This window comes from Lissotriton helveticus, chromosome 9 (assembly GCF_964261635.1).
Source record: "Lissotriton helveticus chromosome 9, aLisHel1.1, whole genome shotgun sequence".
In the NCBI taxonomy this organism is placed as follows: Eukaryota; Metazoa; Chordata; class Amphibia; order Caudata; family Salamandridae; genus Lissotriton; species Lissotriton helveticus.
Window position 1 is genome coordinate 902,255,629 of NC_136070.1, and position 20,328 is coordinate 902,275,956.

General features: G+C 41.3%; 1 protein-coding gene across 1 annotated transcript in view; it reads right to left on the minus strand.

Moving 5' to 3' along the window:
- Positions 1-446: 446 nt before the first annotated feature.
- The window catches only part of LOC144781974 (protein FAM98A-like), a 97,570-nt gene continuing 77,688 nt past the window's right edge, over positions 447-20,328 (minus strand). The window contains exons 6-8 of the mRNA XM_078661068.1: positions 8,801-8,917; positions 2,747-2,917; positions 447-2,529 (exon numbers count right to left, since the gene is read on the minus strand). Of these exons, the coding sequence (XP_078517194.1) occupies positions 2,377-2,529; positions 2,747-2,917; positions 8,801-8,917 (441 nt within the window). The 3' untranslated portion in view covers positions 447-2,376. The remainder of the gene's footprint in view (positions 2,530-2,746; positions 2,918-8,800; positions 8,918-20,328) is intronic.

Genomic DNA, 20,328 nt, shown 5'->3' on the forward strand with positions numbered 1-20,328 from the left:
AGTTTCTCAGTCTAGATATCGTATTGGCTTAGGAGGCGTGATACTTTATGATGAATAAGTGTGGGATTTACGGGGCGGTCTGTCAATGGCAAGAAACAAAAATAGGGTGTTGGATAATGTTTTGGAGTAGGTACAAAAATCATGCCCAAACAGCACCTGCAGAGAAATAGGCTCCTTTCAGGGGCCCCCTTTTCAGCCCACGGACTATGCATATCTCGAAGATATGGAAGGAACACGAGGGGGCCCTTCACTACATTCGCGGAGGGCATCAGTTTGCAATACAACAGGGAATGGGGGTCATCTGTTGTTTTTTATATCGTACCCCTCTGGCAGTCAAAACCGAAATGTCACTCTATGAAGCAGCCCCCTGCCTCTCACTTTCCAAGAGAGACCTCATTGTTCAACACTTCCAAGAGCTTCCCTATGTACCAAGCTGCTGTAAATTAGATCAGATCTACACCCTGAAAAAGGTACTCCCCATAAATATATACCATTGCTAAACCACTCTTTACATAAGCCATCATGAACAGTAGGCCTCTCGCCGGAGCCAACGTGCTAATAAGGCAGGACCAGTGAGAAGTCTCCCGTCGATGGGGGACATCTGGGCACCAAGATCAGAGAAGACATTTTTGCTCTCCGCGATTACCTTCCAATCAAGTCTGTCCCACTTTGTAATTCTTAGTTCCTCCCCAAAACTGCGAACATTTTAATCTATGTGATTTAAAGATCGGCCAGGACCCTGGGCCAAGTTAATGTGTCCCACAGGCCTTTTACCTGCAGACTTTTCCCATTCCATTCCATAGGTCCCATGCTTACGCATTTCAGGAAACAATGTATGGAGCCAGTTTCCAGCTTTATGGAACGTCAGGACAGGGCATGAGGGACATTTAAATGTATACAACAAATAAGGTTCTGCCTGCCGTGGTGGACAACTCTGAATCTGGCAGGTAAGAGTGAAGAGTAGCTATCTTCTGCTGTTAGGCATGCTGAGTAGCAAATACCATTGTCCCTGTTAGAAGTTGGGAATTGTATTCATCAAAGTTCAGTACCTTTGATGCACTGTAGTCTGCATATGAAATATTATGCGGAATATTTAGTATTTTGATTGACACTGCACTGACATACAGGATGACAACTCCTGCTTGCACTTTGCCACGTTGAATGGAACCCAAGGATGTCAAATGATGGAAAGGAACTTTCAAACAGCCATTTTCGTTTTGATTGCTGGCTAGAATGACGAGGCTACCTACATTAAACGCTGCATGGACTAGGATTTCATGTGCTTGAATGGATGTTATCATTATTGTGTAGTGAAAACGCGCACGTTCTTGTGCATGTTGTGCCACACCACTATTAATGAATTTGTACAGGCAGAAGGCATACACTTTTTTATACACTGCTGTTGGTTGAGATGATTAGTAAATGGCCTCCGACAATCTTGCAAGAGTTTTCAAAATGAAGTATATCTTAAGGTTTTTGCTCCTGCTAAAGCTTTCTTGGTCTTCCGCGAAGGGGTTTAAAAAATGTGCCACGTGAAACAGCTCGCAAATCAAGGTACAAAAAGTGAGTTCATTTTAAGTGAATTAAGGAAGAGACAAGTAAAACTATGTTCTGAGATGGGCTGGCAGCCATATTGGATGTGGTGTGTTAGTGTCTGACTGCGATGTGATTTTATAAATTGCGCTGTGTAAAGTTACTTGTCTTATACTTATGATTAAGTCAACACTGATTAAGCTCTTGATTAGTCACACCTCTATAGAATCATAGTATTCTGAAGTGTGAACTAAACAAAACAAAGATATTAACCTCTGGAAATCACGTAAACGGAAACATTTTGGATGAAAAATATGTAAACATATTACACTCCGGAAACAAAACTTGATTTGAATGCGAGTTATGGGGCATATGAACAAGAAACCAGTCGAAGATAACAATAAGGTTGAATGAAGCTTATAAATCTACGATTTCATGTTTCGGCATAGTGTTACGGTTATAAGAGGAAAGAGGTGAGAGTAGCTCCACTTTACTTTGAGGATGATTATTTGGACTTTGGCTTCCATTTAAAAAGGCATGGCTATTTTTAGGAGCCCTTATCCTGCAGGATTTGTGCCACTGAAACACATCAAGTTCTTAATAAATGGTATATGATTATAAATTTTATGAAGCCGTCACGATGCCCAGAAGAGTCTATTACTGACTGCATCCATGTCAATGGCTAAGCTTAAGAACATTGTTCTGTGCTGACCAAACCATCACCAAGCCCTATTTCACACCGCACAAAGTTCAAAGCCAGCTGTACGCACCCCAATCACGAAAGGGTTTCGGTTATTGGCATGTTGGCCCTCCATGAAAAGAGCTCTGTCCAGACACCAGGTGTTAACGCTTCTTCTTATTGTGCTTGCCTGAATACTTCTGGCGGCCTCCACCTCTACCTTGGCCTCCACCTTCTCGCCGTTTCTCCCATGTTGGCATTGGGGGCTCGATTTCACCAGGCCTGCCCCCTCGGTCGGGCACACTGCCCATAATGACCTACCAAGATAATGCAAATAGGCAAAATATTATTTTCATTCACTTGGTGGAACAGTGGCAAGCTATATGCAGTTTAGCAACCATTTACACTAGGAGCTCACAAGCTACCAGTTTCATCTTATCTACCAGCAAGTAGCTTCCTCCAAGTACTGTAAATCAGAGCATTTCTATGGCAGTAATTTGTGATGGCATTGACTAGCTTTACCCAGATGCTCACCTTGTGGACAGCGCTGCTGGTGTTAACGCGAGATGAGCCGCTGCTGGTTTTGACGATACGTGACAGATCCTCGCGGGCAGCTAGTAGGTGGGCCAGAGTGACCTGTGACTTGGTGTTCATCAGTTTTCTAAGGGGACTGAACAGCTTCTCCATGGTTGCTTCCTTTCCCTGCTGGACTTCCAAGAGAGAAAATTAACCAACACAGTGGGTAGTGAGCTACATTGGAAATGCTTTATAATCCTCAGGTTGCTTCCAGTATCATGAAACCAAACTATTGATAGGCCTACTGTGCAAGACCATGCACAAAATCAAAAATTAAGGTTCCTATCCCTGGAGGCTGATTTTTACAACAAATACAATACATTTTATCTCATGTGCATGTAATAACCGAATTGCGACCCAAGTTTGAGTCCCTTCGTCACTGAGCGATGCCGCATGGTATAGCCCAACAGCATAGAAGCCAGACACTTCAGAGCAATTATGTAGTACTACATATTTATATGAGGAAACAACTACAGCAGCAACATGCCACAAAGTAACCACCATTCATTCTCCTTACGAAGAAACCCACATTGCATGTACAGCACAACAGAAGTAGGCTGCATAGAAACTTAGTAAAACCATTTAATACAGCCATTCACTTTGTAGCCTGCATCAAGACGCCACACAGCTGAGACATAACCAAGCTAAAGCTTGATGCAAGAACGAAAGTAATTTACCCAGATGCGATTGATTCTACTTTATTTATCTAAAGGAGAAAGCCACATCAACTGGTGGATTCACATTTTCGAGCAAGCACTATTCCAGACTTTAACTGCAGGAGTAAATCTCATTGCTTTTAGTTACAGAGCAGCAAAACCCAAGAGGAAATGGATCCAACATAAAGCCCATAAGGTCCAACTTCTCTGACTTTATTCTAGATATGCCCCAATACCATTTTAGAATAAGGAGGCCGCTATTTTAAATCATGGAGGTGACCATCTATCTCCATTCATGCAGAATCATTGCCTTGTCTGCCATTTGATGCAGATGTCATCTGACCTTAATCTTTTCAAGAACTGTGAAAGTGTCAGGTCGTCCGACTGATGACATAGATAGAACACCTGAAGCAACGTAAGTCTGGGTCAAGGGTCGACATGTCACAATGTCTAGGTCAAATAAGAACAAAGTCTAGACACAAAGTCAAAATAATGTGGTCTGAATCGATGTCCTCTTTTGTCAAAAATTCCAATCACTGTTAAGATTGAATATATAAAGATAGCCATTTGATCTTGAAGGCGAGAAATCCTTCACCCAGATTATCGCTCAATAAACTGCTAGAAGAGGGTCTCCCCCACTGCCGGCGCACTTCGAACATGTGACACCTCGCTCAGTGCTGACAGAGCCACGTCCTGTCGGAAGGGTGCTACCATAGTACGTGTGTACCTTTTGCATGGAACACTACCTTTATGCCTCCGCTTATAACAGCTTTAGCTGCCAACAAGATATGCAGTGCATCGCTTCATACTAAGAAACCTCAGACTACACGCTGCTCTGCTTTCGAAGCTCTCTCAGTGTACCACATAAAAATTATGTTTTACGGTGTAAGGTTTCAGATGACATTTTAACCATCTTAGAAATATAAATGTTATATTCATTACTCACAACATGCTTTCTTACTATTTTTATGATATCCTGTGTAGTTGTTTTAGATGCACTGACAAACAGGTTATTCCTTCATAATAAACACTTTCATTTAAAGGGTCTATTTTTCTTAGTGCAGTGTGTGATTCACAGAATCGGGCCATTTGCAACCCCAAAGTCATTTATTTCAGAATCACAATTTGGGTGTGCGACCAAAGTCCGAATCGGTATTTGGAAATGGCTTGTTTGGGACGTCCCTTCCAAATTCGAGTAGGAGTGATATGTATGTAAAATGTTAATACCTCACCGGCTACTGAAAGGTAGTAGTAAGACCTTCATAAAAGGGAAGCGGTCAAAGGGACACTTCCCATTTGTGAATGTGTGAAAAAATATTTCTTTAAGAGTATGCAGTGCTATAATGTTAAGTATTATAGGGGTAAGCATCATTTTAATGGTGTCTAAGCGGACCCACCAAGAAAGATGAAGAGGATGTCACTTAGTAATGAGTGTTTGAAATGTGTCCATGCATATGTCATCATATACCGATATCCATACCAGCTAAACTCTTTCCTAAAATTAATTCTACCTTATTATCTTTTCTATGGAACAACAAATCAAGAATGGCGCTACAGAAACTGACGCGGGCCAAATCAGAAGGCAGTGTAAACTTTCCCCATTTCCCTAACTATCTTAGAGCTTTTCAATTAAAGCAATTATCAAATTGGATATCCTATCAATCAACAGATAGCCCATTATGGGGTGAGTTGGAGACCTCATTTATAGCACATTTCTCAATTAAGGAATATCTTTCATTCACTCGTAAAGCGCAAAAAAACTCTACACCAATCATCAAACATTCTTGTAAGTTATTAGAAGCTACCATCCATCTGGTTCTGCGTGATTTGGACACTTTTCTCATATCCACAATTTGGCAGAACAAATGTATATTTGTAAAAAAGAAACCTATCTACTGGAAAATATGGAGAAATAAAGGTTTCTGTGGGTTCATCAGCTCTTTGACAAGGCACACTTATTCAATTTTCCCAGGCACAAGCCCTTGATCACCTACCTTCCTCCTTTCAACATAAATTTTCCATCCTACGAAATGCAATACTTGCAGCCTGTGCTCAGTTTACACCTATGCCCTCATCTTCCCATCCTGATTCCACATGGACAAATCTCCTACGCTCACATCCTAGGGCTTCAACCATTTATTCTCACTTAACACAACCTACCATAACTAGAGATAAAACCAAGACAGAACTTTCTTGGGTGACTGATTTGGATATAGATTGGCCTATCTCTTTATAGACTAGAATATGGACAAAGATCAGGAGATCATCTAGAGCAGCAAGTACTACACAAACAAGTTTTTTCATAAATAGGCTACTTCTCACACCCGTACATCTGCACAAGATACATAACACAACTCCCAGTACACGCTGGGCGTGCTCTCATGAAGGTGCTGATTTGAAACATATGATCTTCACACGCCCACATGTCCTTCAATTTTGGAAACAGGTCTGGCTTCAAATTAACACCATCTTTAGCACTACAGCCCCCTTTTCTTTCACAAATGTTTTTGGGAAGTTTATCCACTGACTGAGGGAGGAGACAATCACATTAGCAGATGCCTTTCAGCAGATAACAAAAAATTGGAAGGACACATCTAAGTTATCTTATCTAGCACGGTGGTATGCCGTCTGCCATATCATAGACTAGACACAGCTCTTGTACAACCCATATCTCTTGCTAAAAAACAATTACAACTGTGGTTCCCGATCACACAAGTCTTAGATGATAGCCCAAAGAAATCCTTTGCACCTATCCCTTTACTACAAGAAGTTACTAAGCTTCTGTGACTTCCTTTATACTGAAAATGACACTGTCTGTATCTTATTTCTGCAATATGTATATGATTGTATATTTTCAACAGCATCATACTGCATTAAGTTTATTAATCGGATCCTTATATTCCTAATGTATTTCTATTTCTTAATAAATCTCTTTACCATTTCAATTGCAATTGTATAATATTATTCTCCTTTATTTCCTTCTCTTGTACTTATGAACTATTTAATGATTACTTTTATGAAGTACTGTTATTGTTATTTCATTAATTTTCTCTAATAAACTTATTCTTGAACTTAAAAAAGAGTAGGCAGTGCTCCCGTGGACCACTGCCTACTTTTAAAAATGTTTTTAAACACACCTGGTTTTCGTTCAATGGCACTTAAAAGAAATGCTTTATTTAAAAGCAATCACAGACATGGGGCCCGATTACGATGTCGGGTGGTCTGCCCGACATCTGCCCCTGCGGTTCTCCTGCCGCATTACGATGTGGCGAGCAGAGGCATTGAGGCAGAAAACTGTCTCTTGCTGTTCCGACGGGCTCCTTGAGCCCATCAGAGCATCGGAAATGCTCACAATCCCATAATGACGGCGAAGCCAGCCTCAGCTCCACCATCAGGATTATGATGTAATTTTGTACAGCCTTTCCATGTCGGCCTTTCCGACATGGAAAGCATGTCGGAAAATGACTTTGGAGTCCCTTGGTAGGATCCCCTTACACCTGGCCCTCCACTAAGGGACCTGCAGGGCGCCTAAGAGTCTTCCCTAAACATCCCTGCACCGTGTGGCAGGCATCCATGCTGCCTGCCACAAGGTGCAGGAATGTTCACAAACATCCATTTTACAATGGCAACTTGAGATGCAGGCCTTTTTTGCCTGCCCCACAAGCTCCCATTGGAAACTGGATGATTCAGACTGCCCACCGGGCAGTCGCATTGTAATTTGGAAGTCTGAATCACCAGCCTATGGTCGGGCCGTTCCAATCCGCAACAGTGTCAGTTGGACGCAAGTCCGCCCGACATCGTAATAACCCCAATAGTGATCTGCAGACCTAAGCAGGCCACCATGCTTTTATGACTGTGATTCCTAGAGGGTCGTAATTTGTTACCTACCTCATTAATATTCATGAGTTAGGTCGAATTGCAACTCGCTCGGAATTAATAGTTTGTAAAGCAATCTATTAAAACATAAGTTGATTTGCAAAAAAGCACACTGGTCACTAAATTACCAGTCGCAAATCGTGACCAGTGCTACGTACATATGGCCCTTAGTTTACAGAGCCCATGATCGGTATACCACAGGTCACTAATGACCAGTGAAACACTTGCAGTTACAAAATTAACAGTGAAAAAAGAAGGGCATCCCCCAAATTGCACAAAATTGTCGGAACATCGGAAATGCTCACAATCCCATAACAACGGCGAAGCCAGCCTCTGCTCCACTGTCAGGATTATGATGTAATTTTCCGACAGCCTTTCCATGACGGCCTTTCCGACATGGAAAGCATGTCGGAAAATGACTTTAGAGGCCACTAGTAGGATCCCCTTACATCCGGCCCTCCACTAAGGGACCTGGAGGGCACCTATGGGTCTTCCCTATACATCCTTGCACCGTGTGGCAGGCATCCGTCCTGCCTGCCACACGGTACAGGAATGTTCACAAACATCCATTAGCAACGGCAGCTTGTGATGCAGGCCTTTTCTGCCTGCCCCAAAAGCTCCCATTGTAAACTGGATGTTTCAGACTGCCCAACGGGCAGTCACATTGTAATTTTGAAGTCCGAATCGCCAGCCTATGGTCGGGCCGTTCCAATCCGCAACAGTGTCAGTTGGACCCAAGTCCGCCCGACATCGTATTCAGGCCCATAGTGATCTGCTGACCTAAGCAGGCCACCATGCCTGTTATGACTGTGATTCCTAGAGGGTCGTAATTTGTTACCTACCTCATTAATATTCATGAGGTAGGTCAAATTGCAACTCGCTAGGAATTTATTTTTTGTAATGCAATCTATCAAAACAGAAGTTTGTTTGCAAAAAAGCACACTGGTCACTAAAATACCAGTCGCAAATTGCGACCAGCACTTCGTACATATGGCCCTTAGTTCTCAGAGCTACAGAGCCCATGGCCGGTATACCACAGGTCACTAATGATCAGTGAAATACTTGCAGTTACAAAAATAACAGTGAAAAAAGAAGGGCATCCCCAAAATTGCACATAATTCATACAAATAATAACCAATACAATTGCTAAACATTATGCAATAGAAAGACTGAGGGGCTTGCAACATTCAAGATGGAATATACAAGGACAACTAAAACGCTCCTAAATGTAATCACATCATGGGTATTTGCACAGTACGAGATGAATCGGCTGATTGATAAGAGCTATGGGACAATACACTCATACTATTGCCCAGTGAAAAAAGTAAGATTCTACTTGTTGTTGAAAAAAAGACAGATCAACACACTTTCTGAATACGAAACAAGGTGGTGCTTCTTACTAGATTTGCCATCACAACAATGCCAATTACTGTCACACTCTGGCCTAAACACAAAATGCGTCTCTTTGAAGACCACTTACCTTGGCCCTTTCGGACCAATGGAAGGAGGTCACAGTTACATCTATGCGAGTGACCAACATCCGCATTCGGCATTCATATTCACTTAGCAGGGTCCAACTGATCCGTGCGAGCTCCTCCTGCACATGACAGAGGAAAGAAAACAAGTTGTGAAGGACATTAAAGCCAAGAAATGCACAAGAACCATAACAGATGGTGCTACATTGGAGAGTTTCCTGCTTGAGACTTTTTACCACCGCTTTTGAGGAAACAGTAACATTTCCATTGTTTGCGACTGAAAGTGCAGTTGCAAACCATTGAAACATACCATTCCAAATCGCAATTAGGAGGTAATGATCCTTTCATGCCCCTTCTTAACTGTGCTTTGGATGGAGTTGTTAAACCCATTTTGTGAGTCGGGAATACTTTTCAGACTCATGACTTCCTAGGATTCAAAATGTCGTACTCCTCATTGCTACAGTTTGATGGAGCATGACAATCTAGTCAGAATGGCTATTTGGCATATCGCCTACCTGGTCAATTTCAGGAAAAAAATAGAACATTTTGCCCAGTACTGCCAACAGAAGGGAAAGTGTTCTTAAAAGTCAACGAAAGAGGCAGGAAGACATACGATTGAACAGTCTGTAAAACAATGTAACCAGAGTTCCACAGATAAGGACATCAGTGGACTGGTTGAATTCATGTCTGTTGTGGAAAAGCAAAAACAAAAACAAAGAGCCATTCTGTAAATACAACTAAACCATTTTATAAACTAGATCCTTGGGATGCTTTTAAGAACATACTGTTTTGTGATAAATTACATTTTAGTTTTGATTAAAAAGCCCCAATCCCGTACCACAATTTAGGTTTTTTAGTAATACTATTGTAACCTACTGAGTGATCAAATGTATAAACAAATGTACTGCATACAGATATTTTATATCTAAATTACGTATTTCACTTAGCTATGCATAGACGTTTAATTTGAATCTTACATTTAGAGCATGAATGGAGTATTACGTACGCATTAAACAGTATTGAGAAAAGTTGAGATCTTGGAGGTACCACACTGTTGACTTTGGAAAAGATTAACTAAGAGCTCCTAGCTGAACTGTCTTTCGGTAATTAGTTATGAAAGACAGGTAATCATGCAGACCAGATCATAATTCCACTGGCATTTTTAAAGTCAGGAAGGCCACACATTTCAATGCTTTACTAAGGTTAAACCACAGTAACAAGCAACAAGGGTATCGCCCCTTTGCCGGAATTCTCTAGTATGTCATCATAAATGACAGAAAAGTACGTTCTGTACCAAGTCATTTTCCGAAAAGAAACTGGAAAAGGTTCTACAATTCATGGGCCACACAACTCTGCCACCAAGAAACTACCATCCTTTCCAAGCCTTTGGAAGAAGTTGGTAACCCAGTAGTGATCTGTAAGTGGTAGAATCAAAATGGCAGCAAGGATTATTCTTTGCCTTCATTTCCATACTTCACTCCGGAATACTAGGGACTTTGCTGATACTTCTGGTTGTCACATCACTGTTTCCTTTACACTCCTGATTACATTTCTTCTGTTATTTGCCCCACGTAATACATATGACTTTCATCTATTGGTGGCTTATTAAGAATACACGAAGAAGAGTTTTGTCCAAGTAGATGCCACGTTCACAAGAATCATATTCTAACTCTCCGAGTAACTCCTTAATGTCCTTCACTGGTAATGTATTCTGTTGCCCTCACATGAGACTCTTTTCTCATCTTATGTAGCTTTCTGGCCAGAAAATGTCTGTCTACCCAACTACACCAACTGCTTAATTTTGCAATGTTTGTTTACTCATAGTGTGTTTATCATCCTTCCAATCAATCAATCAGGGGTTTGTAGAGCGCACTAAGCACCCGTGAGGGTCTCAAAGCATTTCATTTTGGCCAAGTGCCTCTTCATGTCTTCTATTAGTTCTAGCAAATCTTCAGGATCCTGCGACACTGCTTCGCTCGGCAAGGCCGCGTTGTTTGGGCAAAAGCTGTAACTTCACACAAAATCACCCAACACTGACATACTAGTTAATCTCTTTCGCTCTCAAATAGCTATACAGCAACAACCATCAGGGCCCACTTTGCACATTTGCCCAATTTCAAATATTCCAGTCTGAAGGTGGAAGCTGCCAGAGGGCCAGCAACAGCAGCAGGCAAAACACAGATGTTCAGTTCTAAACCTAAAGGCAATTCTGAGTTTCAGAGTGGTTGGCCCCTTAATAGAAACAGACAAAAGAGCCACAAACTCATCCTCAGAGTAGGAGAGAAATAAATTTTTTAAATGGATGAGTGATCACTTTTGCAGCCTGTTCTATGTCGTCCTAAAGTGGGGCTCACCAAATTAGGCATTCGGTGCTAACATCTGTTGTGACCTGATGCTCCTGAGTTTGGATCCCTGCAAGTCCAAAGCCTTCATTCATGCTTCCGAGGTTGAGAAACTGAGCACCATTACATTAATTAAAAGTAACACCTGCTACTTGAAGCACTTAGAAATAGCTAAAACTGTGGTAATGGGCACAATATATAAACTAATTATTATTTTACGAACACAAAAGACATAACAATTACAAGACAGTGTTGCTTGTGTTCTGCTTTAATTCTTTTGAGTATTTTGTTCCATTTGCCTCTTATTGCATTAAGACTTTCTTCGATGAGTTGCCTATAAAAACAACCTATATTGCTTTTCATATAGTTATTAATCCTATTATAAAGTCAATTAAGAATAAGTGTTTTGTTAAATTCCAAAACTCATGCCACACACTTTTTGTCTCAGTGCTAACTCTGCAACTTGGCCGCTTTATGTAAGAGAAAACAGGAATCTGCAAGCTCCTCTGAACATATTATTTCTTCCCTATTCATTTTTGGATTTACATCCTCAAAATCAAATGGTCAACTGCCCATGTATAACGTTTTCAGTCCCCCTCTCAGGGTGTAGTCCATGCTATATAAAAATGCTAATAACTTAAATAAATAGACACATATTGATTTTGTAACAAGGGCAAAAATAGTCAACCAAATCTAAACCTGCGGTCTGATACAGATCTAATCAACCCCGTTAGGCAAAAGGATCGCAATGATGCTGAAGGGTTTTTTGAAGATTTACAAAAAAATAAAGTTTTGAAAGTCAACAAGAATGCTTTTCTGAACAGAGAAGCAAAGCATTTAACTAAATGAATGGATGTTTCACCCCCTAAAAATCATATTTATTTGTAAATCACAAATTACAAATCCAGTGTTGTGTTAATTGATTTATGAAGTACGAAGCTTGCCTTTGGAGGGATAAAGCACATGTGTAACTGCCAGTTTGTAAATTGGTTCAGATGCTTGGTCAATTAGTATGTCATACCTAAATTTTTTCTTTTACCAACGTTTTACTTCGCACACTATTAAGTACAATTTTTATTGTACTTGGACACATGGAAGGATGGGTATGTAAATGGAAATTACATCATGATAGAATATGTTTGCTCTCTGGTGTGCTGATCTCATGAGGGGAAGTTTTAGCAACATTGTTGAAGTTATACAGGAGTGAGAGTGTATACATACTACTAATTTTAGTTGCTCAGCGACTACCTTTGGAAATGCACAGAACGTGTCAGCCTGTTGCGTACCCAGTACTAGGACATGGCCAAAGATTGGGGCTCACTGTTTTCCGTTTTAGCTTACTTTTACAGATAAATACAGACAGAAAACATGGTGTTTCCGGTCTGTATTTATTTTTAAAAGCGGAAAACGCAGATAATTTGGATTCTTTTTGACTGACTCCCCATGCTGAGATTGATGGTTTTCAGGCTAACAGCTGTACATACTGGCAGCATGGCCAACAGCTGTACATACTGGCAGCATGGCCAACAGCTGTACATACTGGCAGCATGGCCAATAGCTGCACATATGGTAGCATGGGGAGTTACAACGCTCATGAGATTTGCTTAAATTACTGCATATCTTAACATGTATTTGTGCTATTATGCTCATTTTTAAATGTGGGTTTATTTTATTATTATTTTTGGCTGTGTAATGTACTAAAAGCTAACATGCATCAAAGTAGGAATGCACGTTTATTCGTTAAATAACTGTGGAAATATACAAGTTATCACCTGATTTTTTCACACAACTCATAATAAATATGGACGAATACTAATAAGATGGCCCAAAAATAAATATGTGGAAATACAGACAAAAATGTTAAAAATAAGAAGTACCATAAAACCGAGAGCCATAACAATGATTTACCTGAGGGTAAACTGCCTGAACTAAGGTAGAGGTATGTAGAAGGTGGATGGATATGTTTTTATAATTTAAAAACAGTATGAGGTATAGGTTTATTGCAATATTCTGCTCAAAGATAGAGAAAATCTTGGAGTGTACTTTTATGAGCTGCTTTCCATGGACAATCTGGTAAACAATCTTATCATGATGTCAAGGAAAATGCGGGAATAAATCATTTCCAGCCACTGCAAGCTTTATGTGCAATACATTTCTGGATGAACATAGGCCGATACACCAACCATGACCATTCAGAAAAGTTTAAACAACCCATATTTGGGTAATTATCCTTACCATCAAACAGTGCCCAGCCACTCCTCTATGGCCTGCCGCTTTATATAAATAAGCTGATTGATTGATGCAACATGAATCTAAGCACAGTATTTTTAGCCTGGAATGAGTGTAATGTGAGGTTTACTGCAATGCGTGCATTCCGTTCCGGAATATTTTCAGTTTCTTGTTTGGTTGAATAAATTAAGTTGTATTCCCAAAGGGTTCTCTTGTTGTAATAGTGAAAATGCAGCTTGGATGTGTAACAGATCGGGAAGTTTATAATTCTTACAATATGATAGCCATCCCCAGTGGTCTAGTGTTCTCTTTTAAATATGGTGGATCTCATGAAGCTGCTGAAGAAAGGTTCTCTTGGTTTCCATTCTAGATGTATAGATGTGTGTATGTATATATATATATATATATATATATATATATATATATATATATATATATATATATATATATATATATTCCAGCTCCACTTTCTCTCCGCTTCGGCTTCCGCCACGAAAGAATCTCACTCGCGGGGATGGCGAAAAGTCCCCGCGAGTGTGATTCTTTCCTGGTGGAAGCCGAGGCGGAGAGAAAGTGGAGCTGGAATATTAATGCGGGTGCACCCCCCCATGTATTCGCACCTGCCTGTGAGTGCGCTGAATTGTTTGGTGCTGTGAAGCGTAGATATATATATATATATATATATATATATATATATATATATTATTACAATATAGACAATTTAAGAATTCCACTACATATATGGTGCTAGAGAATACTTTTATGTACCCCTAAATGTTAATGTCGGAGGGATGTCTTATAGGGAAGGGGCACCAAGGGTTCACACTGTGCAGCTTTAAAGCTCAAAGTACTTTAAACATGACAGTTGGCAGTGGCAGGAGGCATAAGTAATATGCGGTCTAGAGTTCATTTATAAAATAGCTGCAGTTATGATAAAACAATGGGTATGTCTCATGTCGTCTTGTCTGAATTCTTATATTTTCCTCAATATGATGCCCATCATGTATGCCATACAGTCTCTCTGTTATATAGGTTGATGCAGTGGTGAAACTGCGAGTCAGAGGATTGAGGCTAGCAAATTAGTGCATTTGCTCCAAGCAGCTCTACCTTAATGCAAATGGGCCCCGTACTCCGGAGAGGAATACTCTACTGTATGTGGGCGTGTGAGGCCCTAGTTGAGTAAGGAGGAATCAGCCTGTACTAACCAGAGCGGTTCCAAAATTTCATCTGCAGAACCAAACTTCTCAGCCTGGTACCACAAGCCAAGGGCAAGGTTCACGGATCTGTGATGTAGTCATGATTCATGAACCAAAATACATCAATGGCCAACAAAGTCCTGCAAAGCTGGCCTTGGATTTGTGGTACAAAGGTTATGACCCTTGTCCTAAATTTGAGGTTCCCAGTGAGGGACTGCCAAACCTGGAGAATCACTGGAAACCACTGTTCCAGCCTCTGGATCCACAAATCGGTGGCAAAATTATGTTTTTTAAATTTTAAACCAGGAGGTCCTCTTTGGACCCCTCCATCCGTCCATCCACATGGACCTATGTGTCAGGGTGTGCTCAAGTCCCTGCATCCTGTGCAATGGAGGCTGCACGTTTTCTTCATATACATCACGGCGAGTCAATCAGATCATTTTTGTCCAGGGGATCTATCCTTGCACCCATGATAAAGAACCGGCAAACAGGAGAAAAATCTCCTGCAGCCAATTACATGAGAGTATTTTCTTATTCATTTTGGGCTGCGGAGGACTGGTAACAGTCCAGATATCCCTAAATTGTAACCTTTTGATGCCAAACTCGAGCATCTGTATAAATGTACATTTCTCAAAAACTACTGTACAGTTTTAGACCAAACCAAGAAAGATACATTCCCGGGGAAAAGTTTTACATTCGTGTCACATTTCTTGTAATTCTGTTTATCCTCTTTGTCTGTATCGAACAGATAAATAATCTTATGGCAATTAAAAAAAGTGAATAGCACTTTGACACCCTCTTTATTTTTTTTTAGCTAAAGCACAAAAACTTAGTGATATATTGGACCGCAGTATACCATGGTATTTTTGCTGTATACCACGGTACATGCTGATGACAAGGCAGTATATGATTGGGTAATCAAAGCCCTTACAACATTTTAAAACAGCTATCTTGTTTAGCCCACACCTATTGTGGAGTTTAGGTGGAAATATTGTGTACTAGTGTTTTATAAGTGCATAGGAAGGATTAAGACACTTTAGCGAACTCTGTAAAGGTAGAGAAAAATAGTATATATATTTTTGAAAATGTACGCGGTACTACCTAGAAAATACTTTGTAACAATTTTTTTTAAAGAAATCTGAAAACAAACACACACACTTTACTACACTATATTTCGCTTAAAACCCACCTATGGCATACTACAGAGTATTTTTGCAATTTTGACATTTATATAATTTTAATTTTGGTAACTATTGCTGTACTTTTTAGGTACTAGCGCCATACTCTGTAAACTTTTTTTTAAATAAATGAAGTAATAAAACTACTTGTACCCAACATTTACAGATTTACCTAAAGTGCTTCATTCCTTCTTATGCACTTCTAATAAAGTAGTACAGTACATTAACTATAACTCTGTCTTTATGATTTACTGCTTATACCTTTTCATACTACATTACTTACACTGTGTGAAATCCTAGCATCCATAACAGTTATGACATCTCAAATTACTTAATTTGCGAGCACAGAGGGTATGGTCTGTAACGAGTTATAGTTAATGTAGAGTGGTCAACGATTTGAGAACACTTTGTACAGAGGTGTGCCAGTTTATAGTATTTCGGAGATGGTGTGTGAAATATAAATTTAAGATATAACTATAATTTTAGAATTTCTAATGTTTGTGTAGTTTAACCCCTTGTATGCTCATGACGAGCTGAGCTCGTCAAGGCATACAGTGCTCGGGTGCTCATGACGAGCTCAGCTCGTCATGAGCCCCACCCGCGGGGGGAGCGCTGGCGCTCGATCTAGTTCGTTTTCACGGGGGAGGAAGGGGAAGACCTTTCCCTGCCTCCCCCCACCCCCCCCCCGCGTCATCAATGACGTCAGCGCGCGAGGCGCGCTGACGTCATTGGAGGTTCCCTTTCTCCACCGACGCGCAGGGAAGCCAATTGCTTCCTGCGTGTCGTTGGAGAAAGAGGTGAGTTTTGGGTCTGGGGAGGGGGGGGATTTAAACGAAAGAGGCATCGGGGGAAAGGAAAGGGTTTTCCTTTCCCTCGATGTCTCTTTCTGCATTCCTGCTGCACGATCGTGCAATCGTGCAGCAGGAATGTCCACTAAACCCCAGGGATTATTTTTTTTTTTTTAAATTGGCAAAGTTTGTTGGTTTGGGGAGCGGCCCCTTGGGCAAGGGTCGCTCCCTTATTTGGGGGCACATAGTTTCGCTTTCTCTGGCCCCCAGGGGGGGGGCAGAAGTTGGCTTTTTAAAAAAAAAATACGTATTTTGGGGCATTGTTTGTGCGTTCGGGGAGTGGCCCCTTGGGCAAGGGTCACTCTCATTATGGGGGCCATTTTGTGCAGCCCTTTAGTTTACTTTTGTTTTGGGGAGCGCCCCTTTGGACAAGGGACGCTCCTGTATTTGAGGGGCAATATACATTTTATATATTTTTTTTCCCTGGGGCAAAGAACAGTGGAGTGGCCCCTTGGGCAAGGGCCACTTTTTTTGGGGGCTATCTTGTGTGGCCCTATTGTTTTTTTTAGTTTTTGGGAGCGACCCCTTGGACAAGGGTTGCTCCCCTTTAGGGGGCAATTAGGTTTGCTTTGTCTGCCCCCCGGGGGGGGGGGGCATTATTTAAATATTTTTTTCATAGAATCCATGCATTGGGGCAAACTGGCCCCTTGGGCAAGGGTCACTTTCATTTTGGGGGCCATTTTGAGTAGCCTCAGGGGCATGTTGTAAGCTATGGCTGCCCCCGGTGGGGGGGGAGAGCAAACTTTTAGAAAAATAACCATAATGGTCAGTCTGATTTGCATATGGCCATGTCTGAACTGGGTTGGTGTAGTGAGCTAAACAATGATGATGGATTAATTCAAGATCAGTTGCCTGGGGGTGAGTGTTAGATATGCGCTCCGTCCGTCATCCCCTTTGGTATCACCTGGAAGGGCAATTCTGCTTTTTTTTTTTAAGGGCCACTAGGGCACCAGGGTTTATTGATCCGCCCCATGGTCATGGGTCGGTTCCCTTCCTTTATGGGAGGATGATTGTGCCCTTTTCTGCCCTCTTTGAGTGGCAGAGTAGCAGTCCCATCTGTTCCCAAGGGGGGCAGAAGCCAGTAGACACCAGAATTTTTAAAGTTTTTCTCTTTTTAGGGGTGGCCTCAAGGGCAAGGGTTGCTCCCCTATTGATGTTATACTGTTAGGCCCACCTACGCCTTAACTTGGCATGTTGGACTAGTGTATTTTTTGTGTATGTGAACCTAATGTTTTTTTTTCTTCTTTTTAAATCTAGTCTCAAGCTTTTGATTCCTGTTTGCGGTTTCGACAGTGGTTGTTCTGCCGTTTTGTGAATTTGCATTTTTGTAGGTAAGAAAATTATTTTTGTTGTATGTACTCAGTAATATTGTAATGTTTGGATTATTTTTTGTAAGTGGTGTCTTAGTGGCATTTAGTTAGTGTTTTGTGCATGAACATTTTTGTGATGTGTTTTGCATTGTCTTATGTCTATTTTTTTTCTCTTTCTTTTTTAGTGGGATATTGTTGATCCATACTGTGTCAGTGCAGACTACGTGGTGGCGAGTTTAGTTGCTTCTAGCAAGTGAGTGGTATTGTTTTGCACTGTGTAGTTATTTTTGATAAAGGTGAATTTTGTGCATTGCTTAGTTCACATAGTGATTATAGTTGTTGACTTGTGTGTCAAGTTACCTTTGTTAGTAATCATTATGGCTAGCCGTAGAATGACTGCTCAGCAGGTGGTAGGTATGCTTCTTGAATCTTCCTCTGAGCCGGATTATGACACTGACAGTGTGTCTGAGGGAGAGGAGGGAGGGGAAGATTCTGGCAGTGAGTTTTCTCTCCACATGGAATCATCGGATGATGAAGGTACTCGCAGTGCAGATGAAGGGCCTGTGTTAGAGGAGGACACTGCTGTGCCAATGGTGCAAGAGGCAGCTGGATTCAGCCTGAGGCTGCTAGTCTTCCTACTGGAAGTGTTGGGCTCTGGGTTGATCCGAACATGGTGCAGCCAGTGTTGTCTGCCTTTAGCAGTGATGCAGGGTTTAGAGTGGATTGTGAAAACGTTTTGCCTATACAGTATTTTCAGTTATTTATGGATGATGTGTTTTTGGGTGAGATTGTTGAGCAGACTAATTTGTATGCTGAACAGTTTTTGAGGGTCAACAGTGACAAACTTAGGCCCCACTTTAGAGCTACCCGGTGGACTCCCACAAATCTGGAGGAGCTGAAGAAGTTTTTGGGATTGACTTTATTGATGGGTTTGTTAAAGAAGCCGAACCTGGCTTCATATTGGTCTACCAGTCCTTTGATGGCAACAGCCATATTTCCAGCTGTTATGACTCGTGATTGGTATTTACTTTTGCTACGCATGTTGCATTTTGTGGATAATTCTGAGGCGTTGCCACGTAGTCACCCTGACTGTGACCGTCTTTTTAAGATTCGGCCTGTTCTTGATCACTTTGTTGATCGTTTTTCAGAGATTTACATTCCTGGGAAAGACATTTCTATTGATGAGTCTTTGGTTTTGTTCAAGGGTCGTTTGGTTTTTAGGCAGTACATCCCTAGCAAGAGGGCACGCTATGGAATTAAACTGTATATGTTGTCTGAGAGTAAGACAGGGTATGTTTTTAATTTTCGTGTGTACACTGGTAGAGATTCCACTATTGACCCCCCTGGTTGTCCGTCCACTTTTGGAGTGTCAGAGAAAATTGTGTGGGATCTTGCTAGAAGACTGTTCAACAGAGGCCACCATTTGTACCTTGATAACTTCTACACTGCTGTGCAATTGTTTAAAGAATTGTTTAAAGTGGACACTTTTGCATGTGGCACAATCCGCTCTAACCGCAAAGGTTTTCCAAAGGAGCTTGTTTGCAAGAAACTTCAGAGGGGTCAGTGCAGTTCCTGTGTGGCGAACTACTAGCTATGAAATTTGTGGACAGGAGGGATGTGTACATGCTGAGTACCATCCATGATGAGAGTACTTCACCTCTGCCAGTTTGGGGTCAGGTTGCTGAAGTGCACAAACCTGTGTGCATTCAGGAGTACAATAAGTACATGGGTGGTGTTGACAGAGTAGATCAGAGGTTGGAAACTTACACTGCTATTCGGAAGGCTTATGTTTGGTATAAGAAGTTGGCCATTCATTTTTTCAACTTAGCAACTTTCAATGCTTTTATTGTGTTCAAGGCGTGTTCTCCTGGGTCAAAGTTGACCTTTCTTCAGTTTCAGCACTCTGTGATATCTAGCCTTGTTGTTGTGCAGCAAGTAAGTGTTCCTAGATTTGGAGTGGTGGAGGATGTGGCTCGATTTAAAGATCGCCACTTTCCTGATTACATTCCTCCCACATCTACAAAAGACTTTCCCACTAGGAGATGTAGAGTCTGTTGGCGAAGAGGTTTGCGGAAGGAGACTCGTCTTTACTGCCCTGGGTGTCCTTCTAGCCCTGGGCTGTGTGTGCCTGCTTGTTATAGAGCTTACCACACACAAAAGAATTTTTGGGAGTATCCATGAGTGGTAAAATGTACTGCCTGGTCTGTGTTTTTTAAATAATTTGTATTCTTTTTTAAGGTTGGCATTTGTGCAATGTTTTTAGTTACAGAATTTGTCATACTAGATTTTTAACTATTTGCAATTATTTTTTTTATTTTTTATAAAAAGTTCAAAATGTGATGGTGTGCGGAGGCTGGCGGTGTGGGCGGAGTGGTGCTTGGCTGGCGGTGTGCGCGGCGTAGCGCTTGGCTGTCGGTGTGCGTGGAGTGG